At 26.9% G+C, this 27,094-nt stretch overlaps 1 protein-coding gene across 2 annotated transcripts; it reads right to left on the bottom strand.

Moving 5' to 3' along the window:
- Positions 1 to 254: 254 nt before the first annotated feature.
- LOC112598842 (NGFI-A-binding protein homolog) lies at positions 255 to 25,197 on the bottom strand. Of its 2 annotated transcripts, XM_025345476.1 has the most exons (13): positions 24,542 to 25,195; positions 13,961 to 14,062; positions 12,701 to 12,838; positions 9,041 to 9,255; positions 7,203 to 7,421; positions 6,093 to 6,212; positions 5,755 to 5,888; positions 5,465 to 5,573; positions 4,863 to 5,026; positions 4,673 to 4,784; positions 4,351 to 4,437; positions 1,774 to 1,914; positions 255 to 565 (listed from the first exon to the last, which is right to left on the bottom strand). In XM_025345476.1, exons 1-13 carry the CDS (start codon positions 24,699 to 24,701, stop codon positions 401 to 403), a joined length of 1,866 nt encoding a protein of 621 aa, XP_025201261.1. In that variant the 5' UTR covers positions 24,702 to 25,195; the 3' UTR covers positions 255 to 400. The 2 variants fall into 2 exon arrangements, with proteins under 2 accessions (XP_025201261.1, XP_025201262.1); XM_025345477.1 differs by lacking the exon at positions 255 to 565 and having other exon boundaries at positions 1,830 to 1,914; positions 4,359 to 4,437; positions 24,542 to 25,197.
- Between the last annotated feature and the right edge of the window lie 1,897 nt (positions 25,198 to 27,094).

Here is a 27,094-nt window from a genome sequence, read left to right on the forward strand (position 1 = left end):
AATAACATATTATACTTAGGTATCTCGGGCTGGCAAGTCGTGATGATCTCAATAAAGAGCGACGGACGGCGGTGTTTGTTTATAAATTATAATATACCTAACGTAAATAATTTTACAACATTCGTATATTTTATAAGAAAATTTACTGTGTATAGGAACATGATCGTATTTTAAGCTTATTATTTTCACAATAAGGGTACTGCACACGCGGTTTTATATAATATTATTAATACGATTGAATGACTGGGAAAAAATAAATAGTAATAATACGACCAACAGAAAACGATAATAAATAATAAAAATAATAATAATATTAATAATAATAACTAGTAAAAACAACGAAGAAAGTCGGAGATCTCCTCAGGCTCACGGGGACACGTCTGCCTCTGCACTTTATCCATCAGTCGTCGTCTCGCGCCGGTGAAACTGGTTCGATTTTCAACGACAGCGGCGGCGGTGGAGTCGTCGTCGTCGTCGTCGTTGTCCCTGCGGCGGCGGCGGCGGCGGACATCAACAGCGCCGGATTGGTGACGGCGATTATATTGCCTCCGCTTGACGATATTATCTGCAAACCGGAAACGACGATGTTTATTGTTTTTATTCGGCGGAGGGCTTGTTTGGAACGTTTGGACAAATAAATCGGATTGCGAATTTTTCGTTTTTCACCTAGGTATCCACGTATGGGTTGGATTATAGTGCGTGAGAGCTAGTTTGTTTTATTTTTCTACCTCCCGCGTTGTTACCATCATCGTGGCGTAATAGCCATACTTACACCTAGAGTACTCGTATATTGAATTACCGAGTTTTCGTTTTACGTAATGCTCAGTAAAAACTATATTTTAACTTTCTCGTTTTATATTCTATAATTAATATTGATGTAACAGTAGGTACACGCGTGCGGGAGTCGGGAAAACTATTTACCTGTAGGTATATTATAATTTATAATTTGTACACACAGTATAGGGTCTCGTTAATTCCGAACGGGTGTGGGGAATAAGGGTCGTTTGGATTATCGATTTGTTCGGATTTGTGTATGACTACATAAAAAAAATTAATTTTATCACAATTAAAACTTGGAAATTAATTTTTATCTCTCATTGAAAAAGACAGAGAATACAATCACAAATACAATTATTATTTTTATATTTAATTACATACATATTCATTAAAAATATTCTTAATAATATTTATTATATTTTAATTATTGTTTATATACGGGTCCTTGAAAAAATGTTAAAGTATAGCATTAGTATATAAATTGTTTAATTGTGAATATTCTTTTAAAGAAAAAAAATATATGGTGATACATATGCGATAATTATCGCATCTTTCGAATTGACAAGATTTGACTGTAATATTATTATTTAAGGTAGTTACTAGTTTTTAAATTTGCTTATTTTTCAGTCATCTACTTAACTGATAAGTGATAAGTAAGGCTCGGAAAAACATCAAATAATAATGACATATGTCTTATTAACTATGATTCAATAAAATTAATAGTATAAACTTATAATTTTATTATTATGAAGTAATGCATTAATAAATATACGTGTGTATGCGTTTAAAAAGTACAAGTAATTTTAAAATTTAATTAAAATTGATTGAAATATATTTTCAGCTAGGAAATCATCGTCTAAGACGTTTCAAAAAGTAACCAATTTTCGAAAAGTGAAACTTTGGCTAAAACACTCTAATCTGCCTGTTTATGCGTGGTAATTATGTAATATGTTGTAATTTATTTATATATACTCCTGAGATTGGATAATTTTTTACCTGGATTTCGTCGTTGAAAAATCGATCAACTAGACGTCTGTTACCGTTAATGTGGGCTGAGGGACTGTGACTGTGATGGCGGCGGCGAGGTTCTCTGTCGTCTTCATCCGTGTCGTCTGTATCGCCGCGAGACAAGTTACTCTGAAAATAGAGAAGTCTGTTGAACGTACGAGAAATAAGAAGATAAACAATATTTTAGTTTGGTTAAAAATGTTTTTACAGCACACTACTGCAAAGATGTTAGTGTATACAGATAAAGGTACGTGTTTAGTTAATATTAAAATTAGTTAGAGTATTAAATTATTAGTTTATAGTTGTTATATTACATAAAGCTGCTGCCGTCCAAGCCACATGTAGGTTAGGTTATTCACGTTGATGTGTCCGAGAAATTTGTTATTTAAAACAATATAATACATACTATATTATTTACATACATACCTGGGATTCGGAAAAACACAAACAAAACAAAAGCAAAACAAGCTAAAACAAACATAAACTGAAAAGGTTTCGGTTAATAACGACGCACAAATATGAATCATGAATTAATAGTAAATTACATTAATGTACCTATATAATATATAATAATATAAGTATATACAAACATACATGCCTGGTAAATAAAAACACAAACTGCATACCTAATGGGATATTTACATAATATGCCTACAAAATAAATATTAAAAAAAAAAAAAAATATTAAAACAAATAAATGGCTCTAGCTACGTTTAAAATATACAACAGTAGTATGCATTTTTTTATTTTTGCTATAGTGTTATGCTGTTTAGAATCGAAAAGGATCATAACTTTAAATGGTTCATAAGAATTAATTTTAATTTTGAAGAATTTCGATACCTATTTATTTATTACAATAGATAATTTTTATTTTATATTTTCAATATTTTAACAATTGGGATAGGAACTACTTAAAACGTAAAAACGAAATAAGTATCAAGTGCGATTATAGTACAATAATTTATTAAGTCTTGAATGCGTGGGTGGTACTTTTATTTTCTAAACACTACTTTTCAAACTCATTATTTTTTCTGGAAATCGGTCTTCGATGTTACTAAGTTTAATATTATAACAGTACCTACTTCGTATTAATATTATAAATGAAATTGAAGTCAAACTTTTTATAATGTTAAATTGAATTGTTACATATTTCTCACATTCATATTTTTTTTTGTTGAAACTTTACTGAGAATTATATTTTCTTTTATTAAGTTAAAATGTTACAATATTTCACTAGAAAATGAAATATGTTCTATATTTTAAAAAACAAAAATATTTATTATTTTTTTGAAAATAAAATTTAAAGAAAAAATAAAATAGTTAAGTGGGTACCGCTCTTTTATAAATTAAGTGTCGAGATGATCACTATATTATGAATATGATAATTTCGAGTTTCATTGTAAACTAAAAATGATTCTGAGCGGAAACAATTGTCAGTCTTTATCACCAAGTATATTTCAGGATAATATGTTTTTTTTTTTTTTTATATTTCTAACTACAAAATAACTTGTATTTTTTGAGATTTTTAGCGATTTTGTCAAAATTCTAAATTTAAATGCGTGTAAAAAAATAATATGACTATTTATTTTTGATATTTTTTGATTGAGAAATAAATCATTTATTAGTAAATTAGTATTCAATTTTAAACATTTTTACCAATTCATAAATTTTTATTGATATTAAAAGAAAAAAAAAATCGAAAATTTCAATACCCTTTAAATAGCTCAAAAAATTTAACATATTTTGTAAATAGAAAATTATAATTTAAATACTTAATGAACATTTTAAGTTTTTATAGTCATTTGAGTTATGACAAAATAAATAAATCAATTTAGTCAATAACTGGTTTAACATAAAAATTGTCGTTTTTTCTTAAATTTTTATTTGTTTTTTTGATTATAAAAAAATTTAATTTTGATCTTTATTAAATACAAATTAGATCTAATTTTATATCTTAAACTACCCTTGAAGTTAAAAATTTAAGCATTTTATTAAAAAATGATCGAGATGCACTTATACACACACACAAAAAAAAAAAAAAAAAAACACATTATTGTAAAACCAATACATTCATCTTTCCGCTCAGAATCTAAAATACGATCAACAATATTCCTACTAAAACATGTAATTGTTTTAAGATATTTTTTAAATTAATGATTGCTCTTTTTTATCAAATTAAATTTTTGTTTTTAATATATTAATATTTGCATTCTTGTCAGTTGTGTTAAATATATATGTTTTTGTTAGCGAACCGTGAAAGTAAATAAATTAAAAATGTTCACAAGACACAAAATTCCTGACCAATTTATAAATCATGCGTTATTTAGCGCAATTCACACAATATTAAACATTAATAACTATGTTATTATGATGGTTTCGAATTTGCACATGGTGCGTATTTTTTCGAGACAATTGCACTAGATTTGTCCACCAACCAAATAACTTAAGATAGAATAACTATAGGTCTATTAAGTATTGTGTTAGTTTTGGGGTCGAAAAATCTCAAAGCGGATCGGTGCCGCAATTGTTACCACACTCGCCATCACCGCCGAGAACACGTTTTACCTGATTACCGGTATTCTGTGATGATTTTCCGTCATGCTGGTAGTCGACGTTGCAGCGAATCATCGAATCCCTCGAGTCACTAATGTCCTGAAATTCAGTTAAGAAATTTAGTTAAAAAAAAAAAGGAAAAAGTAAGAAAATGGAAAAATATAGTAGGACATAGAATATTAAACAAAAACTCAAATCATATTATTGAGCACATCCCTGACTGTGGAAAGTCGAGTTAGAGCACGTGAATATAGAAAGACACGACAGACCCGATTGTTAATTTGTTATTATTTTCTCTTTCAATGCGGTTATGTTCTTAAAAAGCGAACCGCACCTGTAAAGGAGAACTAGTATTGCTGTACGACATTTGAGAGTCTGTGTCGTCCGTGTCGAAACCGGCTGATGATGACGTCCTTCCGCCGCTCCTGTCCCTTAGCATCATCGACCTGCGTGTATCAGACGTTCCGCGTTAATGTTTAGTTTTACTGAATTTTTAACTTTAAATCAAATTTGACGCGAATTACTTATTTTGCCGCAGGTCGTTCTGTTCCACTAACAGCTGCGCTTGACGATTTTTCAGAGTTTCCAACTGTTGTTGGACTGTTGGGTCATCTTTGGTACTTTGGTTCAACTCTTCTCGGCGATCGTTGACTGCTTTCAGTTCGTCAGCGATCTGATCTAAACGTTCCTGCGAAAATAACATGCCCAACTATTATCTAACATAGTTAGGTACCTATTATGTAGATTGTAGATTACCGCGTTTATCGAATTAAACTAGTGATCTTAGAATATAAATTAAAAAGATAAAATGATCAATTGGTATCGACATCGCATAATAATAAATAGTAGCTAATAATTAGAATTATATCATTATATTTTATACTCGATAAAATATATAATATAAACGGCGCATATTGTATCAATTTGATGGATATTCAATGTCATATTAACAATATTTAAGTGTAAAATAATAAAAATAATACATAGTTCACCACAATTTTGTACAAATAATGGTGTACGTATATCATTGTCCTTTCATAATATTTTAATTGCTCAATTTATATCTATCTTTTAAGTAGGTGTTGATATTTTAGTCCGAGAGTTGTTAACAGCATACGTTTATTACCTGTCGCCGAATTTTTAATAGCTCATCGTGATCGTCTAGACGGGGTCTCTTCGACTCGTAACTACAGTCGCCGTTCGAAGTCAATCCTCTGAAACTCTGCATGCTTGACCTGTTATGATTTTAAGATTTTTAATAAGGCAACAATCAAATTTATCGAGATTTGCATTAAATGACATTGGTTTTATTACGAACGATTAAGTGGAATTTGATGAGATATAAAGATATGAAATAATAATGGAGTAATATATTTATTTTCTTATTAACTTATTATTTAGATAAAATTGATTTACTTTGAATGTCCTTTAGAGTAATGATATCCCGAGTCACGGACCACTTGTCGGGCTAAAGGGAACAGTTCGTCTCGTCTAGTCAACAGAACAGGCACTAATTTGCATATCTGTGCGGCAGCTTCGTTTACGGACACCTGTGGGTTTGTAAACATCGTTTTTAAATTCATGTGAAAAAGGTGCATTTTAATGTATTTTTATTATCACGATTTTTTTTTTAAACATTAAAGTTCTGTTTTATTGTTCGATGTCGATATTCACTAGCCAATAACGCTTTATGATTAATATGTTTCTATAGATATCCAAAGTGTATAATATTAATACTTAGACAGTTTATTTACCTCGTGCAATGTCAAAGGTTTTTCTGGTTTTCTTTTGCAATCAAATCGCCCATAAATAGCCGAATACTTCCTTATGGATTCTATGCGTCTTGGATCTTCTTCTGGCATATTCATGATGCACTGTAAAACCATAGTATACTATAAAATACAATGTATGTACAGATCAATGACAACTATAATAATCTATGTTTCGTGCCGTATTGATTCGTAGTGTAAATTTATTCTTAATTAAGATTAATTAGAGTCAGTGATCAATATAATATCGATTTTAACAGCAAAAAATAACATCAAACAGCTAAGTTTTATTAAAACAGTTATTTATATAATTATTTAGGTATGATGTCTCAAGCATCAATTATTTAAAATATCATGTTAAAATTCGAGGTTCCATCGTTAGTATTGGTTAATATCGTAAATCATTGCATTTAGATTTTAAGCTCTTTTATTTTAACCCTTTTCAAAGTTATTCGTTTTTATAATGCTTATAATACGGTCTAGATAAAAAGTAAAAATCTGCAGTGCTATATTTATGTAAAGCGAAATTTTAAAAATAAGAACATTTTATAAATACTGGAATAGATGTCATTAAACTTTGTAAGTCTGATATATTTTCTAATATGTATAAATTATAAAAATATTTTTCTCAGATTCTATGTTAACGGTAACACTTAAACGAATTTTTTTATGATTTAAAAGGTTGAAAACCTGTTTTAAAAATTTCATGAATGAAGTAAATATTAGTTGTTCAGGTATAATGTGTACAAAAAAAATATTAATAATGTTAGACGAAATTTTTAGTGAGTCAGTAAATGGATAAATTATTATAAATTATTACAGTTTTACCTTATTTCCTTTAGTTTAAAAAGTGTTTTACTGATTGCAGTAAAAATGATACATTATGATAATATGCTATAAGTTGTTAACTAAATATGTTTATTTTGTGTCTTGTACTTGTTCAAAACAACAGTTCGTTTGTATTGTATTATGTGTTATATAAATCATATATTAATACGCCATTGGTTACTTTTCCGTATAGAATCGCTTAATAACTTCACTATTTCTCTCCTGTAAGAAAATCCTCTGTACGTCTATGTATGAACTCATGCTTACTTCGAGTTCTTTATTCGCCTTCCGTTTCGCTGTTTGTGCCTTGGGTTGATATTGTGGTAGCCTTTGCACTAGTTGCTTAGCTGACGTAGCTAACCGGGCGATTTGTGATTCGTCCAGTGATGGAGATAATTGCAACGGCGAACCTGGGCTTTGACCAGGACTATTACTATCTCCATAGTGTTGACCAGCCGAAGTTGTTGCTTCACTCGTTTGCGCAACCTGAAAAACACACGTGTGCAGTATGGACCACTCGTTATAATGAAATATTTCTTAAGTCTAGATAAATATATTTACAAATAATTTTTAATCTATATAGTGTATATTAATATTATTATATATTTGATAAATAAAAAACAGTGATAAATAAATTGAATTATTAATTTTAGATTCTGAGCGAAGCAATTTATCTATTTTACAATGATATATAATTATATAATATTATAATATATTCAATTTTTGTCAATATCTGAATTTCAGACGCTCATATAAATATACGTGGTTTTACGTTGATTTGGTTTTATATTTTGATAACAAATGTAAAAAGAATAATTATGTATTACATTTTTAGGAATTAAAAAAAAAGTAAATTATTCATGAAATATTCAATAATTTTTTGATTAATATTAGTTTTTGGTTAATAGTAAAGTAAATTACTTTAATAGCAATATCAAATGATTTTATGTGAAATATATTTAATGATTAGGGTTTGGATTTAAAGGCAATATAACTAACAAAAAAAGTATTTATAAAATTTAAAAAAGGCAAAAAAAAGGATTTAAATTATGAAAAAAAGTTAATATAAAATTTATAAAAATTAAATAATTTGTATATTGTATATTTTAACTAGTTTTTATTAAAAAGAAAATTGTGGACTGACTAATAATTTTTGAATCTAATATCTATGCATTATAAACATATTTTAATCTATAGATACGTAGTATGGGTATTTTTATAAACGTTGAATAACTGGCAATACCAAATATTCAGCAATGCCGATAAATATCGCAAATAATAGAACCCATTAAAAATAATTGACAAACGACAATTTACTGTCTTCAGAAGATGTATTTTGTGTATAAAATTATCAAATACATTGAAAATTAAACACTAAAATAGAATTTATAAATCAAAAATGTACTTCTAAGTAAAACAGCCAAAAAAGGCATTTATAAGTAAAAAAGGAAAAAAAACTTATCCATCGTCTTAAATATTAAATGACACATTTTTATGTCAAAATTATTTTTCTATTATTATTATTATTATTATTAAAAAAAGGTTTTTGTCTTCAAATTTGAACCCTATTAATGATCTATGCTGATTTCTAGCAGGATGTCTCTACTAAAGACCGTTATTTCGTATAAAAATAATGATATATTATTGAATTAAAATTTAATATTTCCATTAACAGTGATCCATTTAACATATACTATACAGCAGAGTGGTATACCCAATTGTCCTCATTTTTTTTTGTTGTTTTGTTTTTCTGATTATTTTGAAAAGTGTTATGCTTTTTTTTACCTTTTCTCAAAGATCGAATTTAATTATATTTGCTACTGGAAATAACTCTTAAAGTTGATAATTGAAGCATTTTTCTATTTCAAAAGGTCAGATGACGGGCACAAAAGAAAAAAAAATAACGAAAACCATACACTATTGTAAAATATGTAATCATATAACTTCACTCAAAATCTAAAATAATGATTTAAAAATGTATATTTATGTATTTGTTTAGATTTCAATCTCGTATTTCCGTCTTTAATTATATGTAATTTAACGGTGTGCTTGTAATTTTTGTGTAATAATTTATATTACTTCAGATATCTAATAATAATATTTACCTGTGGTAGTTGGTTGGTTGAGCTGGGCACGTGCGATGGTGACGTGGGCGGCTGATAACCGTATCCCAGTGGTGTGTAGTAACCGTGATGTATGGATGTCTGAATTAGTGGGTTTGGACAGACGTTGAGAAACGGTCGGACCGGATTTGGTGGTAGGACGATCGCACTAGGACCACCACCTGCGACAGGAGACGTCAGTGGCGTTTGGAACATGGCTGTGGACAAAATTCAAGATCGAGATGACAGGAGTTTTTTGAATAATAACCATGGTTTGAAAAGGAATATTTTGAGTGTTTAAATTTGATATACACAGACCATCGTATACGATGATAATTCACTACAATTTACAATTCATTATGTTATATATACCAGCTGTCGAATATCGTGACGTGTACAACAATATTGTAGTTACAGAAACTGTAGCGATTCAATTATTGTAATATTACAACATAAAGGTACATAAGAAAAGCGGACTGTTATTAGTTATTACACTCATATTAATCACACTATACTTATATACATAGGTTAGCTTAGCTTATGGTAATGTGTCCTATCCAAATAAACTGAAATCATTTATTGCGCATATATAGATGTACAATATTAAGTCATTATATAATTTAGATTATTGAGACTTAGAATAAGACAACTATTTATATAAATATAACCAAGACAATAAATTAAGTACATATAGGTGTTGTATGCACAATTACAAACGTAACCGATGATTATTGTTATGATTTATAATATGTCGTCTTACATATTATTAAAATGTTAAAAACATCTAACAGTGATAAATTCTAAAGATTTACGTTTCGCGCATGTAAGTACTTTTATAGTTATCTATTTTAAACTGTAATACATATATATATTATATATATATGTGTGTTCAGTAAAATTATTTGAATATTAATTTTTACGAATTCAAACGAATAAAAATTAGTCTTTGACTCGTGACTGTAAAACATAATATTTTATTTTTAAATAAGTGGATTTTTGAATTTTTTTTACATTTTACGTCAATTACAGCCATATTATTTAGATTTTAGACTCATGCACGCATTGTATCATTCATAATGTATAATTATTTTTTTCCTTACTGTGTTGTTATGTTATTAACTAATAACATTTTTACACATAAATAATTATTTATGTATACGAGTATTATTGAGAACTCTTGTTTTCTTTACAAGCTTTTATTGAATTTAATGTTTATTATAATATTTGATTATTATTATTATAATTTATTTTAAAAACGAAATAATAAATTAATGATAATAATAAAGAGTTATACATGCAACTTTCAAATTAAGAGTTAAAATATTTAGTTTAATTTAATAGGTACTATAATGTTTGATAATTTTTTTTTTACTAAGATGTCGAAGTTTATGAAGAGACCTAACCTGATTAACTAATCTATTCTATATCAACTAAATTCTTTATTTTATGTAAAATGAAATACAAATTTTATATTATCTTTTCTAGTTTTTAGATTTTGGGATGTTTTCTTCAAACGAATTATTGATGGTTCCTAAACTGAAAAACTCTCATTCCCAGAATTATGTACTTTATTCGCTGGGTTATCTGAAAACCCCTCAACACATTGCAGCTGCGACAGAAAAATTGATCGAGCAAACTTTTTTTTGTCTTTTCCTCTCTCTCTTATTCACTCACTTCGCCACTCACTCTTACACTCTGTCTCTTTCTATCTTTTCCACTCCCCCATTCTCTTACGTTTTCTCTCTTCCCTCTTCGACGACGTTATTCCACAAATAACAAGAGGTAGGACTGGGTAGAGGTTTTATGATTCGGTTCTTTTTTTGCTCCTTTTTTTTTGCTTCTTTTATTTTTATTTTTATTTTTTCCTCTCTCTCTCTCTCTCTCTCTCTCTCTCTCTCTTTCTCTCTCTCACTCTGAGCGATTTCTCTTGTAAAGAGAAAAAAAGGGGTAGAAAAAAAAACCTGCAGACTGCTATATATGTATATATACATTGCACACACAAACACATATACACACTCGAATACATATATATAGGTGATCCCGTTGAAAATTTACACCACAAAATGTTCAGGACGTCGGTTAGGGGACGGGAGAAGCTTTTGGAAAAAGTCATATATAATTTTTTTTCATTGCAAAAGGTTTTCCCTCTTGGATTTTAACTTTTAATGTTCGTTCTAGATTTCGTGGACAGGGCACAATAGATGCAAAACAAAAATTTCTAAAGAATTCTGTCCATTTTTAACATTATTATTATTTATTAAACATTTTAGAATTTTTAGCTGTCTATATATTTTATAAATATATTTTAGAATAAATTCCAACAAACATATACTATTTAGGAATTGTTAACTACAATTAACAAATTCAAGACGAAAAAAATAATAATAAAACAATTATTAAGTAAATTACCTAATAACTCTCAATTAGTCTATCATTATCCTTATAAGTATCTATATATTATTGATCAATTAGAAACTACTGTAATAAAAAATTATGTTAATACTATTAAATAATAAATGTTAATATATGATCATGGTAAAAATCTAGTCTATAAAAGTATTCTGTACATTAATTCTTATAAAATATATAATAAAACATATAATGTTTAAAATACAAAATATTAATTCGGCTACTAATTACCTCTGTAGAATTATTGCAGAGTTATAGTTGGAAAAAATATATTTTACTTATATAAGTTAAACTTGGAACAAATACTAAAACTGGAATTGCTACTAAAACCATACTATATTATTTTCAAAAGTGTTTAAAAATTTATTGAATAATGAAACAGAAAATAATTTTATTAGTAGGTAATTTAAGTTACACCTATATACAACTTGCACATTTCATTATTAAAATTAGATTCTAGTAGGATGAATTTATATCTATACGCAATTATTAATCAACTAAAAATCAGTAAGTACAATATATATTTCATACCTTTTTTGTCAATAACTTACATTGCACCTTAAGAAAAATAATACAATGGTAAACATCACATTTTCATTACACCTATATTGTAATACACGCATGTACTTATGTTATTTGTATTATATACGTATTATAGTATATATATATATAAGCATATTCCTACTGTATGCATACAAACTGAGAAACTACATGCTGTACTAATCATAATAATAACAAAAGGAATGACTGGTGTATAGAAAGGGTTAAATAATAATAATAATAATAATAATAAACCCGGTGGCTCACCAACTGCTCTTACTGCTGTTTGGAACCTTATTCATTGTCATTCACTCATGTACATTTGAGAATATTATTATTATTAGTTTCATTAGAATTCGACCTACATGTATATGCCTATTAAAGGATTATCATTAACTACCTACTGCTGTAATGACCCAACGACATTTGGTCAACGGGCCCAAAACACCGTTTGTTGGTAATAATGCATTTATAAATTCGACCCAGAATAATGATCAATCAAATTTACTTCCAAATAATCATGATATACGTGTTTTTAAAACATAATATAATAATAGAATACAATTTACAAATATATACAAAATAATATCTATTACTGACCTACCTTACACTAAATTTGTTTCTATCATATTTTATATTTATTAGTAGCATATTTGTTTTATTATGCAAATTTTTATTATCAACTAAATTATTAATTTAAGAGGAAATACTTACTCGGGTTGCTGACCCACTCGTGCAAAGCTTTCTGCAATCGTCTAACGTGCAGTGGCTTTGACGCCATTCCGACCAGAGCCATTATCTCAAGAAATTCTTCTTCGCCAGCATCACAAAGCTGTTGCAAGTCATCGCCTCCTGTTCATTAAGTTGAGAATATAATATAATGGTATAGTAATAACTAATAACAGTAAATATATATTAATACTTTCTGTTTATAATTATATTCTTTGATAATAAAACATATGCACTTTTCAATATTTTTCGTGTGTTTTTATCTCATGTTAATTATTAAAATTATTAAATAATTAATTGTATTATTATTTATAATTATGTCAGTACAGGTTACAACAAATTCTACATGACAAGTTTTATTGATTTTAAAATATTTGTATTATCCTTCGTGCATAGATAAATTATAGAAATAAAATTAAAATTTAAGATCATTATCTTTTCAGGCTAAAAGGTTTAATGTAAAATAAAGTGACTTTCATTAAAATATATATATATATATATATCAAATCGATAAGTATAAAACAAACAGTATAACCGTAACTTTATATATATTTATTTATTTATAAAGAATAAATAGGTATACAATGATCAAATTAACTAATTTTATCTCTGTTTATTTAATTTTAAGTGTATTTTTTGTCGAGAATAATTTTAAATTAATTGAATCTTAAAATATCAAAAATTATAGTATTCTTTTTCATTAGTCATATAGGATATTTATTTTGTTAGTTGGGTGAAGAAAAATTCACTATATAGTAACTCGGAGGTGAATTTTATCAATATTAAAATATTCCATTATTTAATTTAAAATATTCAATTCCAAAACGTAAACAATAATTATTTTAATGAACGCATCTTATGCTAATAACATATTGGATTAATATCTAAAATTATTTTAAATATATTTTAGTAAGTACTTTTCAAATCAAGAAAAATATCGTATTAAGTATTAACGATATTAATGGATTATTTAAGTAAAAATATAATATATTAATTCAAATTAATTTACATTTTTTTTATCAAACTTCATTATTATATTCATATTTTTATAGAATGGTCTTAAGTATGTATAAAATTTTAACCCTTTATTTAAGTCCGTTAGTAATTTCTGTAAGCACGTTATAAAAAATGAAATAATGGTAAATAGTTTAAATTTTATAGTTTATGTCTACTTTGCATAAAATTGATTATTTTTTTTCGATGTATGATTTTTTTATATTAATAGTGTTAATGTATCTGTCTTACCCATTTCAAGTAGTGTATCATAATACGCTAAAAGACTAGCTCTCTGCATTACCCTGTACAATTGTAATTCAGCTTCGTTACTCGGACTAGACGTCATGATCACTGCAATACAATACAATTTTCACGGTAAGTAATAAGTATAATTAATATTTTAAAACCATATTAGAAATATCTAAGTTAAGAATAAGTTTTTAAAGGGTGTTGCATATGTATATTGTATATTATATTATTAATATCATAAAAACCCACGCTGATTCGTATTTTTAACCTTTTACAATAGACCTTAACCTTTACATATATTTTTCATTTGACGGGGGCAGTGGCGAAAATACTATTATTATTGTTATATTGGGTATAGGTATAGTAGTGATAGCGTTTAGAATTCGGGTCAACGATAATAAATGTGTCTGCTATTCCACCCCCATCTCTTTGTTGCTGAAGGGTAATATTTTTATTTTATAATATATAACATATTATAGTGTTTTCCTTCATTCTTGTGACCAATATTTTATATTTTGCGACTTTGTAGAAGTTTTCTTCCTTTATAATATATGGGTGGCATACTGGTATAGCCCCTTTATCTATATATTCGGATCTACTGAATTACATATGAATATATGATATGTGAAGAGAATAATGGCTTAGTGCCCTATCCGCCTTGTTGTTGAAGAGAAGAAATAGATGGTTTTTTTCAATCGCCTTGTAATATTATATTGAATTGGCGTCTCATTGTCGTTGCAGTTGCATCGAGATTCGAGAACTGCAGTTGACGGCGCCATATTGACTATACGTCGTGGTTTGTTGAGAAAAACTTTATGATTTTTGTAGTTTGTTAAAATAAATTGCTAAACTGTTTATAGATTATTTATGTAATTATACGATGCATTTATTAGAATTACTTAAACTTGTTAGTAGTTTTCAGTTAAAGAGTTCTAAATTTTACTAAATCTATGCAAACACTGCTGCAGTATTTCGAATTATGGTAAATAAATTAATAATTACTTCAATATAATTATATTATTTCTGTAGTTTGTTATAGATAAAAATGATAGTTATTAAATTATTATAATGTTGTGGTATACACATAAGCTTATACATTACCCGGAACGAGTGCGTATATTTATTCAGCACTTACTGGTTAAAAAATTGAATTAATGAAAATATAGTAATTAATACTTTAGATTAAAGAAAAAAAAAATACTAATTTTAAGTAAATACACTTAAATAATAAATTACTTTTATTTTTCAACAAATCATAATAATTGTTATTTAGTGTAATAACAATATTTTCTCAATCCCTCGCAGTTATACTCGTAAGTTATAACCATATGTATGATTAACCGACGGTGGTCGTCTAATATTATTTATTATTATTTATGTTATTAACATTTTTTTTTTTTTTTAAGGGTTGATGGTCAGAATAATTTAAGGTGGGGATACCTTCTGTTTATTAACCAGAGGTTCTATAGTATACTCGTACACTACAGTGTTGTTCTAACGACTTCCTGAGCTATAAAGTGACCCGGGGCCGTTTAGTTCGTTGTAATTATTGCACAACGTACATCGGACAGCAGCTGAGGGTTGAACTCGTTTTCAAGGCTACCAGCACCACGGGATGTCCATTATTGTAGTAACAAGAAAAAAAAATAAGATAAAAACAACATAGGTCAATAATATTGACCTTTAATAATATTTTAAAGACGGCATATCGATGATTACTTATAGGTATTGACAAGTTCGTTTTATTAGTGCTCAATATACGACATTTAAAATGAATTATTATTTTATTTTTACATTTTCTGATATTACAACTTGAGTTCTGCACAGAAAAGTGATTTTTTGATGTAATAAATAAACAATAATGCAGTTATAAGTATTCAGTGTTTCATCAATTTCAATATTGTATTTAACCCTTTAAAACTAAAAATAATTTGGTTTTAACTTTTTTTATCCATGATATGTTTTAAATTTATAAAATTATTATAGTAAACCAAAATAATAATAAATAAATTAAGGATAGAAAAAATTAATAATTTAGAAATATATATCAATATTGAGTAACTCAAATTATGTTTTGTTTTAACTGTGCCAACATTATAAAGATTTTTTAATACTATTTAATCTCAAATATGATTTATTTGTTATACGTAAATAAAATTTAATATACCTATCCAATAATGTGTGGTTGTGCTGTATAAACCATAAAATGTTACGCGCGATGGATTTTTTCTACCTAGGTATGTAGTAGACGTGTTGACTGGGATTTAAATAAAGAACAAAATCATCGAAGAAATCGGTTTGAATGCTTAACGGCAGATGTGGCCCGTACAATGGACGTAACAGTAAGTAAAAAAAAAAATTATGTGAAAAAAAAATTGAACCAGAATCTTCTAGTAGATAAAAAAAGATGGATATGTACACATCAATTATAATTATATATAGGGTCCGTCCATCTGTCTTTGGGTAGTCCATCTATGTAAATGAACCTTTTGTACAGCCCCAGGGTCAAATATAGGTATGATTTGTTAACTGATCAAACACGTACACAATACACATATGTAATATTATACATAATATAATATGTGCTATATGTACGTGAACGTTGTGGGAGATATGAGGTCAACGATCTGGTTAAAATAACAAAACACCTTTTCACGTCGTATAACTGATCATATTTTGATAAGAGTCATGTTATGATGGTGTCTAATATTTATTTTTTTATGGTATGATGTATGGAATTCATAAGACCTTAGACAAAATATCAATAAACAAGGTTGTAATAAGTGATTTAATGACCAACGACACAAATTTATAGGTATATAGGTTAGGGTTTATATGAATAAGAGATCTTGGGAATAAAACGTATAAGTATATATATAGGTGATTAATGAACATAAGATTCGATTTAAAATTTAAAAAATAGATGCATTCCTTTATAAAATATTTTTTTACACATCAACAGATTTTTCTATGTAAGTGTAACAGTTTCATGTTAAACTTAGATGAAAACAAAAATATTGAGAGTTATTAATTATATTAGTTTTAGATCTTCATAGTATAAACCAATTATAATATGTATTTTAAAGTTAAACTTTATTAATTGTTATTAAAAATAAAAAATTGAATTTGATAAAAATCATACTTATTTTATTAAATCATATTATTCGAAGTCCAATATTATAAAATATAAATTTATGTTATTCATTGCATAAATGCAAATGGAAAATTAAAAATAATAAATAATGAATTTATTTTCAATTTTTATAAAAACAATGTATATTATTGTTTTTAAAATTTAGATTTGGAACTATATAAATTTACATACAATATATGTATAATTTAGATAACTTATTATTTATTTAATTAAGTGATTTGGTTATTTTTTTATAGTTTATAAATTTTAACTAATTAATTGTATTAATTTTTGAAACAATTTTAATTCATAAGATAAAAGCAATTTTAGATTATTATTTAGAGTATTAATTGAAAATATATTGTAATTATAAATAGTTTTTACGAAAAAAAAAAAAAATATTGACCTAAGTATTATTATCTATTACTTTTCTGCTTTTTATTATTTAATCAGTAAAATGCCTAAAAGTGTGTATTATATTGTAAAAAAGCTATGAGTATAAAATTTTTCTCACGAAATTAAAATCACGAGGGGTTATATATTTATTTTTGTTTTCGAAATAAAAAAATGTAATTGTGTACGACGTTATAAGATAAACTTAACAAAAATATGGAATTATAAGTAATTTGGAAGTGTAAATATATTAAATTATATTACACGTGAATAAAATGAGGTTCAACTTCCAACTTCAATGTTTTTTTTTTCATTTTAAAACCTTCTTTGAGTCTTATGCTGATGACGATCGAGAAAAAAATGGACAGTAAAAAAAAAATAAATTATAAAAAACACCAGAGAATGTGAACCCTTCAGGCAGAACCGGTGGTTCTTTTTGTTTTGTTTTGTTGTTTTTTTTTTAGAACCGAGGCCATTAACATTATTTTTTTTTTGTCTTTTTAAAGTCCAAGAATGTCTTTATGCATGGGAAACAGTAAAAAAAAAAAAACAGTACCATAGACGGCACATAAAAAAAAATAATCAATACACCTAGAGTTCTAAGAATAAAAAAAAAATTGATAAAATTAAATGGGGTCTGGGTACCTCGCGTGGTATATTCTGGTGAATGATAATGAGTTTTAATAAATTGGTACCAGCTGTTTTGATGATTAGTATTTTTTCGTTTGAGTAAAATTGGGATTAAAGTTGAAACTTCTATAATAAAAATGTCGTAAATTATTTATCATAAAAAATAAATATATCAAATTAAAATTTATAAACAATAATAATAACAGAAATTAATTAAATAATTTTTTTTTATTTATATATATTTAAAGAGAAAATGCTTTTTAATACAAACATAATCATGACACGATGCATGTTAAAGAATTAACAGATAAATTTGAAATGTATTTTTTATAAATTATCATAATTATTAATAACATAACTGAAATGGTATACATTATACTCTATATAAAAAATAAATAACAAATTATATTAATATTTACTCCAATTGCAGATTTGAATTGTTGAATCTCAGTTCAATTTAACTTATGCAGTAATAATTATCATGTAACTTATGTTAAATTATTAAACTACCTATCATATTAGAACCTAAAAATTAATTGAACATTTATTTTATCAAAAAATAAATTTAAGATAACTTATTTAATAATAGAAAAAATATTAAAATGCTTAGGCGATACACATGATAAACAGTGGATGATTTATAATATAACGTGTACTTTTGTCAAAATGCATTTATTGCTTGAAAATAAGTTAATAAATTATTATTAATTAATAGATTGAAAAAAAGCGATTGAATGTGAAGTTGTTGATAGAATGACAGCATATTATAATAGTCATATATTAAATCAATAAAAAATACTTAAATAAAGTTAATTATACTTTTTGAACAAGAAAATGTACTTAAAAATATAATTTATTTTTTTGTCTAAGTATTTTTTATTTTTTATTTAATATGACTTTTATATGCTGTCATACTATCAAAAATTTCATATTCATTGGATTTCTTTTTCTATAAGATTAAATAATATAAAAGATTTAATTTAATTAAAGTCTAGGTATGTAGACGTTAAATTGTGTGGGTATTTAAATTTAAGTACCTAATTAGCCTATATAAATATTCATTAACATAATTTAAAACATTAAAATATAATTTTTAAGTTATATACCTAATACCTACATGACATAATAGATATTATAAGTGAAAAAATGAGCTTATGTATTGTGTAAATTACATTGAAATAATTATAAATATAATTTGTCAATAAAATATAATAATATATTTAATAAACTACCTACTCAAATGTTTACACAATTAAATTATTATACCTAATCGTGTAAAAATAGTTAAAAATATCGTACCTACTCAACTGTTTATTTTTAAAATAATACTTATAATTTATATTAATGTTATCCTAAATTTTTGTTTTATACTTAAGCATTTATTTTTTTCTGGTCAAAAACATTTCAATTATTAAAAAACTAGTGATCGAGTTACTAATTGAGCCCTGGCCAGGTGGCATCCATACGTGTGTAGCCTTTAGGTCTAGATGATCTCTATAATTACATTATTCAAAATTATATAACATCTGAAAAAGTAAATGATTGGCATAAAAAGAAACACCTGTCCTGTATTTTAAAAATATTCCCATTATAACATCCAAGTTTATATTAGAAGTATATACATTTTTTAAAAACATTACACTTATAAAACTACATATTTTGATAGTGTATAATATAAATATATAAATGTATATTTATATATTATAATATGTCAGATAGGGATAAGTACCAAATATTGTTGAGTTAACACTTTCTTAGGTTATTCGATAAAGTATAGTAAAGAATTAAAAAAACATTTTTTTTTCTTTTGAATATTTACTATTTACGTATCTATTCCATGCATAAACTAAAACTAATTGAATCCCTTTCTGTGGGAATACTATTTCTGTAAAGATCCCACTCATGAAACAATATTCGTATAAAAAAAAAAGTGTTGTCCAAGAAAAAAACTACCTCGCATTTTGTTCACGTAGGTACATGCAAATATCGTGTGACTATGTTAAAAAAAAAAATCGTCTAATTTTTATACTTCTATATTTTTTTTACCTAAAACAATACTCAGCTGCCAGTGTATAAGTACGGGGGTAGGTAGGTATGCGTGAGAATGAGAGGAAGGGTCACAGGTGTTTTACATGGATATAATCCGTCTGATGCATGCAAATGCTCGTCCACGCTATTATAATGTAGTGGAAGAGAAGAAAAAAATTTACCCTGCGTGAGATTCTATAACGACGGCATTGTCTTTGTACATTTTTTTGTCATCTATAACCCTTTTCTAAGGTCATTCCCAAGTCGGTGCAAAAAACGGACCCCTTTTGCATAAAAAATTATTTAAACTTTTTTTTTGGCCACCCACCAAAAAAATTGACTCTACATGGTTAGATATACGAGATGGTTCATCCCCAGTGGGATTGTTTTTTTTTTCATCATCCATATACGGATAATTAAGGGTGTGAGGGTACGTCCGCCATTTCGCTACCCTCCGGTATTGTTTAGGGGTGGATGCTATTTTTTGTTATTATTTTTTTTAAGGTTTCGTTCTACCCTCCGGATGACTGTCCCGGCCCAATGGTGAAGCGGCAGGGGTAACTGAAATATGGTTGGATGGGATCAACGGTTTTTGTAACGTTTTCGCAACGGTTTACTAAAAACAAAAATGGACGAACTAAGACTACTGATTAGTATGAACGCGTGTATAATTATGGCAGACATTTTTTGGTTAGTATGAAATTTGATTGAAGAATTAAATTTGTTTTCATTTTATAAATACTATAAACTCTTAGAATTTTGGGTAAAATGGTTTTATACATGATAAATAACTCTAGATAATGCTTAAGTAGCAATAAGAAAATACTTGCAATTACGACCAAAACTCATAGTAGAGGAAACTTTTGAAATATTCTGCATATCATAATTAAAAAAAAAAAAAACATACATAGTTATTGGTACTTATATAAAATTAATCTTTTTCGGTCTTAGAGGAATAATTTTTAAATAAATAATAAACTATATAAAGTCGATAAACTGATGCAGTCTACTATGATATTTTTTTGAAGATTGAACTAAACAATTTAGGATTTACGGAATGGAATTTTAAATAATTATTTATAATAATTATATGCGTCGTACCTATGATGTACAAGGACAACAAATCTCGGCGTGGCTTCCTGTTAATTTCTTCTTATTTACTGTTAAACATGATTTCAAGTCTTATAGAATAAATCAACAGGACTCTTTTGTGATGTACCTATATTATTATTTTAAAACTATTTGTGCCTATATTATATTATTATATTATGCTGTAGGCATATTCTTGGAGTTTTTAATTTATTTTTGTTAAAAATTAATACTATTGAAGAATAACTGCATTAATGCATAATGAATAAAAGTGGGTCAGTGGTGAGCAAGACTTATGTGATGAATTTGCCCTGAGGCAATTTTCTGTTTGATTTAATGGATATAATTGTATTTTTATGTTCTTAAGAATTACGTTAGAATATAATTTATGTATAGTATGTAGCTATAATATATTTTTGTGTTATTAAGTTTAATTTTTATGGATAATTAAACAAATTATTAACCAATGTGTATAACATATTTAATTACTGTATCATTAATAAAATCTAAAAGGATAATTGAATATTATATTGTAAAATCTATAAAAAATATATATTTATAAAGTTAATGAAATATTTTATTTTGAAAAATATATCTTTTTATATTTAATAAAAAACTTATTTATTTACATACATTACAATATCTTATAAATAGGTAATACATCATTGGAAAATTGTATATTTATAAAATTAAATATTTACTAATATCTTTTACCTATTTAAATAAAAATTTTAATATTTCTATTAAATTTAAATAAATATTTAAAAAAATAATAAATTTATTTAATTTTATTTAAAATAAATTATAAATTTGTGTATAATATATATTTGTTTATATGTCAAGTAATAATATTTAATTATCTATTTAATAATATAATATATAGTTGTTATAGTTATATAATAATACATTAAATATAAATAAATTATCCAAAAAATAAAATAAATAAATTTTTTCTTATAAAATTAAAAAAAAATGGATTAAAAAATAATTTTTTGATATGTTCACTATTATTATAGAATTTCCAAATAAGATAAATTATACAAAAAATGTTTCTCAAGTATCTTTCTAAATGGTACGGCTTTACCATTTACATATAATTAAAAACCATACAATTTAGTTATTTAATTTTTAACTAATAAATGATAAAACAAAGTGAAATCTTTAAAAGATTTATTCTCAAAATGTAGTAGGATAGTTATACTTTTAAAATTTAAATGAATGTAATAAAATTATACATGAAAATAACCAAAAGTTTTCGTCGGATGACATATTACTTTCCTAAAATAAAGAAATGTTTGTAGGTATATTTGCAACGTTTGAAAATAAATTTTTTCGCTCTTGGAATTAATTTTAAATTACGCATTTGATTTCTTTTTTGTAGCGGATGCATAAAATACGCCGAAGAAAAGTGAATAGTAAGAAGGAATGATAAAAAAACCAACGAAGAAAGAAAAAACTGAATTCAACCTCTACGCTCCAAGGCATATCATCAGATAAAGCGGTTAACTGAAAAAAAGCAAAAAAAAATTTCTCAACGTCCTATTTATTGGTTGAAATACGTTTTTTGTCTTTCGTATTATCATTGTGTTACATACCTACGTGAAAATATTATATCAGTGAAAAAAAAAATACTAAGAAAAATCACTAAAGGAAAAAATAGAAATAAATAAGTCGATATTTTACCAATCTACGTGATGCATAACAGAATGAATGAAAGCAGTATAGGGATAAGAACCAAAAATATGTTACAGAAGGAAAAATCGATTCGTTTCGTTACTATAATCATAATTATATTACACATATATTATGAGATGATAAAAACAAAATTAGACGCCTACGTGTTGATCAGATAACAATATGTTAAACTGTTAAAATTAAAACCGTTTCTTTTCAAAAACCACTTAGATAATATTTATTTTTTCTTTACGCACGTACGTATCATCAAATTGATGTGTAATTTTTTTTATTTCAAAATTCAACAAATATTATAATATATATGACTATTAAAAATACTAGGGTGCAAAAAATGTTTCGATGTCGTGTATGGAGTTTGATAAAAATAGTTTAATCTCAATTAAAGTTATGTTTAAATTTTTAAAGTGAAAAAAATTGATTATGTAACAATATGTGGATAAGAAAAATTTGTTTAAATTAATTAAATTTACTAATCAGATCACAAAAATAAATTCATTTTTGATGTACCTATATAAAATAATATAAAGTATAAACCAAGAAATATCAAAAATACGTCAAAAAAAACTTGCATAAAGCATAAAAATTAAACTTGAAACTCGTAAATAATATATAATATGTAGAGATAATTTTAATAAATCCTTATATCTTTGAATATTTTGTTAAATACGTAATTTAATTTATAAATCAAATGCATTTAAAGTTTTGTATCATTTTACTCATTTCTTCGAGGAATAATAAAACATTGTTTAATCACGACCAATTTATTTAATAAATTTGATTATCAATTTATTTAGATATTTAAATTTAAGTTGTTTGTAAAGGTATAGGTACTCTAAATAGGATATTGCAGTGATAAGGAATTCTTGTTTATTTGGCATATGTTTCTAACTATACTACAATATTTTTGTTATAAATTAATTGGAATGTAATAAATTATAAACGTATCTTACTATAGTTGGAGTAAAATTGTTGTATAATTATATTTACAATTGGGGAAATTATCAAGAAAATCGAAAAATTATTTATCTCCCACTTAATAACGATACACGATTTTCAATAATCAGAAATCATACGAAAATTATTGCATAGGATCAACAGCACACAATTAATTATATATAAAAAGTAGAACATTTTTAGGACTAATACCGTTAGTTATTGATATAGGTACATAACTAGGGATATAGTCAAGTTTAGATATCTCATATTTCGAGGGGGATAAAAATAAATTAGATTTCTGTATTTATTGAGTTATAGTAGCACGTAGGTATAAAATATTTATTCTTATACAGCATTGGGTATTTATTAGGTCTGTTTACCTTAAAAAGTACTTTAATTAATTAGTGTTTTCATTTAAAATAATTTAAGGTGTTCTTAAATATGTATACATTAATAATTTATATCACACACCACTTATATACATATATTGAATAATAATCTGTTTCAAAAGTCTGTTCAAAATTGTATATATAATATCCTACTGCCATATGTAGTAATTAAAGATGATCTAGTTGCAATATGTTTGCTCACGCGCGCTCGCGCACAGCGCGAGAAAAATGCGAAAAGACTAGAGAACAAAAATGAAATAAAATATTATCAATCAAAAGTTCGCTCACTTGTGCCGTTTGAATTCTTGCTCAGGATCTTCGTACCGGAAGAATGTTCCGCCGGTGCGCCGACCGCAGGGGACGTGCCGCAACAGTTGCCCGCGCCGTTACCACCGTTGGTCGGCGGTGTGCCGGTAGACCGAACTTCGGCGCTTTCGTTGACTTCCATAAAAATTACAACGGCCGGTGAATAAATAGCGTTCCGTGCAGTCCGCAAGAACGCGATTCACGATGACATTATGTCGAGTAAAAGAAAAATATAAAAATTATAATATGAAAAAAAAAAAAAAAAGTGAAAAAAAAATTTAAAAAAAAAAAAAAAAAATCGATAAAAAATTAAACACAAACTCATACGATAATATAATTCGATTCGAACGTAGAGGTCTGTGGACGAGCTATAAAATGTTATAATAATAATAATATAATGATTGGTAAATAATATTTTATCGTTTGATACAATATGATTGTGATAATAGTGTCGAAAGTCGAGCGATGGTTTGTCGACCGGCGTCGTAAGCGTCCGACGGTTAGCGGGCCCGTGACGATTGCCGCATGGCGACTCGGCGAGATACTCGAGGGAAAACGCGTAGCGTTGCGCCGCCGCCGACGCCACCGCCAGGCGTCCGCCACGCCATCTGCTGGTTGGGACGACGGCGGTAAACGCCATCTCTTTAACCGCTCGACCGGACTGCAACCGTAGTTGTATATAGGTACTAGTAACCGCCGAGTGGTCTTAACCGTTTAAAATAATTAAAATAATAAATATTATTTACGTAATAATCACGACCTCTATCGTGTACCTACCTATACGATAGCCATTATTTCCACTTACAGTACGTCATAACGATATTGTGTTATATGCGGGATAATTCTTTTATGTAACACTAATTGTTCAAAATCTTTTTACATTATTTATGAAAATATTTTTTTTTTTTACAAAATTTCCAATTGAAATAAAAACAAACGGTTTTTTATTTAAATATTTTTATCGTTACAACTTTTTAAGTTTTTTTTTCTTTTTTGAATGACAACATACATTTTTAAATTCATATTATGAAGCAGAATAGTTTTCGGAGAATTTCAATCTAAATTCGGGCGAGTAGTTTTTTGGTTATATCTACCTCATAAACTACTCTCATCCAAATTTCAATTTTACGTAAAAGAAAATTAAAAAAAAGTATTTCCAATAACATTAGAGGACTTTGAAATAATGAGTGTTGTTTGATAAAAGAATCACCTATTATGTATATTGAATGGCCATTAGGTATGAATACATACTAGTGGTTTTCAACCATGTCATGTGAGAGTAGGTACGCTGTACGCAGTTCTATGCGTTTAGGTATTTAAGTAATAGGTTCTATTTCAACTATAATATTTATATTCTATAATTCTTAGGTATTTAATTCGAACGATATTGTTTCAGGTTTAGATTTCATATCTTTTATACTAAAGGTACCTGATCTGTAGAACAGTAAAAAAGGCTAATTTAATATAGTAATCATGATTTGATTCAAGTTATATGATTCAAAAACGTTTATAATTTATCAATGTATCTGTACTCGTGTACATATCGATAACAGTAACATTAACTATATGGTAAATTTAATAATATAATAATAATAATTATTATTATTATTATTATCCCCTCCCCATAGTTTGGGAAACACTGTTATAGACAATGGTAGGTGGGTTTTAAAAAAAAAATATTTTTCCCTCCTCTTACCATCACAAGCGCACCGGGGACGGGTGAATCGAAGTGCATCGGCATCGTACAAGAACGCCGCCGTGCGAATGGCAGGGGGACGGCTATTATTTAATATATTATGTATATATATTCGATCGTTGACGGGCGGGCGAATGGTATGATGGGTGGCGAGTGGTTGTGGGGGGGTTGTCATCGTTGAGAAACCGGACTTGAATGGGCAGGAGAAAAAATTAAATGAAAAAAAAGACCGTTTCGGGAAAAGAGACTACAGCGGGGAATATTATCGTATACGCGAAAACAAAAAAAAAAGGCCGAAAGCGGTTTTTCGGCGCGGTGTGTAATAAAAATATAATATTAATTGAACGACTAGGGAATAGAAGACGGGAGGGAAAAAATAATGATTAAAAAAAATTGTGGGCATAGAATGTCGTGATCCCGCGGGAGAAAACGTCTAAGAACAAAGGGTTGTGAAAAAAAATAGTCCGTTCGTGACTACACACGCTGGTTGAGAATTATGACGTGTTCGTTATTATGTATTATTATACGGTGCAAACGGCGAAACGAAAAATTCTTCGCAATAACGTCTTTTGTACGTATGTGCAACAGAACGGTTTATTTAAAAAAAAATAAAAAAATATTTGTATGCACATTTATTATTTGCAGTGGGCAAACACATATAAATAAAATACCTTCTAGACGATCTACAATGGAGTACGTTGGCGTCACTTATCAAATACATTTAAACACTACAGTAATTACATATTATTATGCGTGTCATATGTAGGACGAGAATTTTCAAGTATTTATTTACCTTTTTTTTTTTGTTTTTGAACGGTTCTCAATAACCGTTTGCAATG

The sequence above is a fragment of the Melanaphis sacchari genome, unplaced genomic scaffold (assembly GCF_002803265.2).
Source record: "Melanaphis sacchari strain LSU unplaced genomic scaffold, SCAv2.0 Contig4_pilon_pilon, whole genome shotgun sequence".
NCBI classification, from domain to species: domain Eukaryota; kingdom Metazoa; phylum Arthropoda; class Insecta; order Hemiptera; family Aphididae; genus Melanaphis; species Melanaphis sacchari.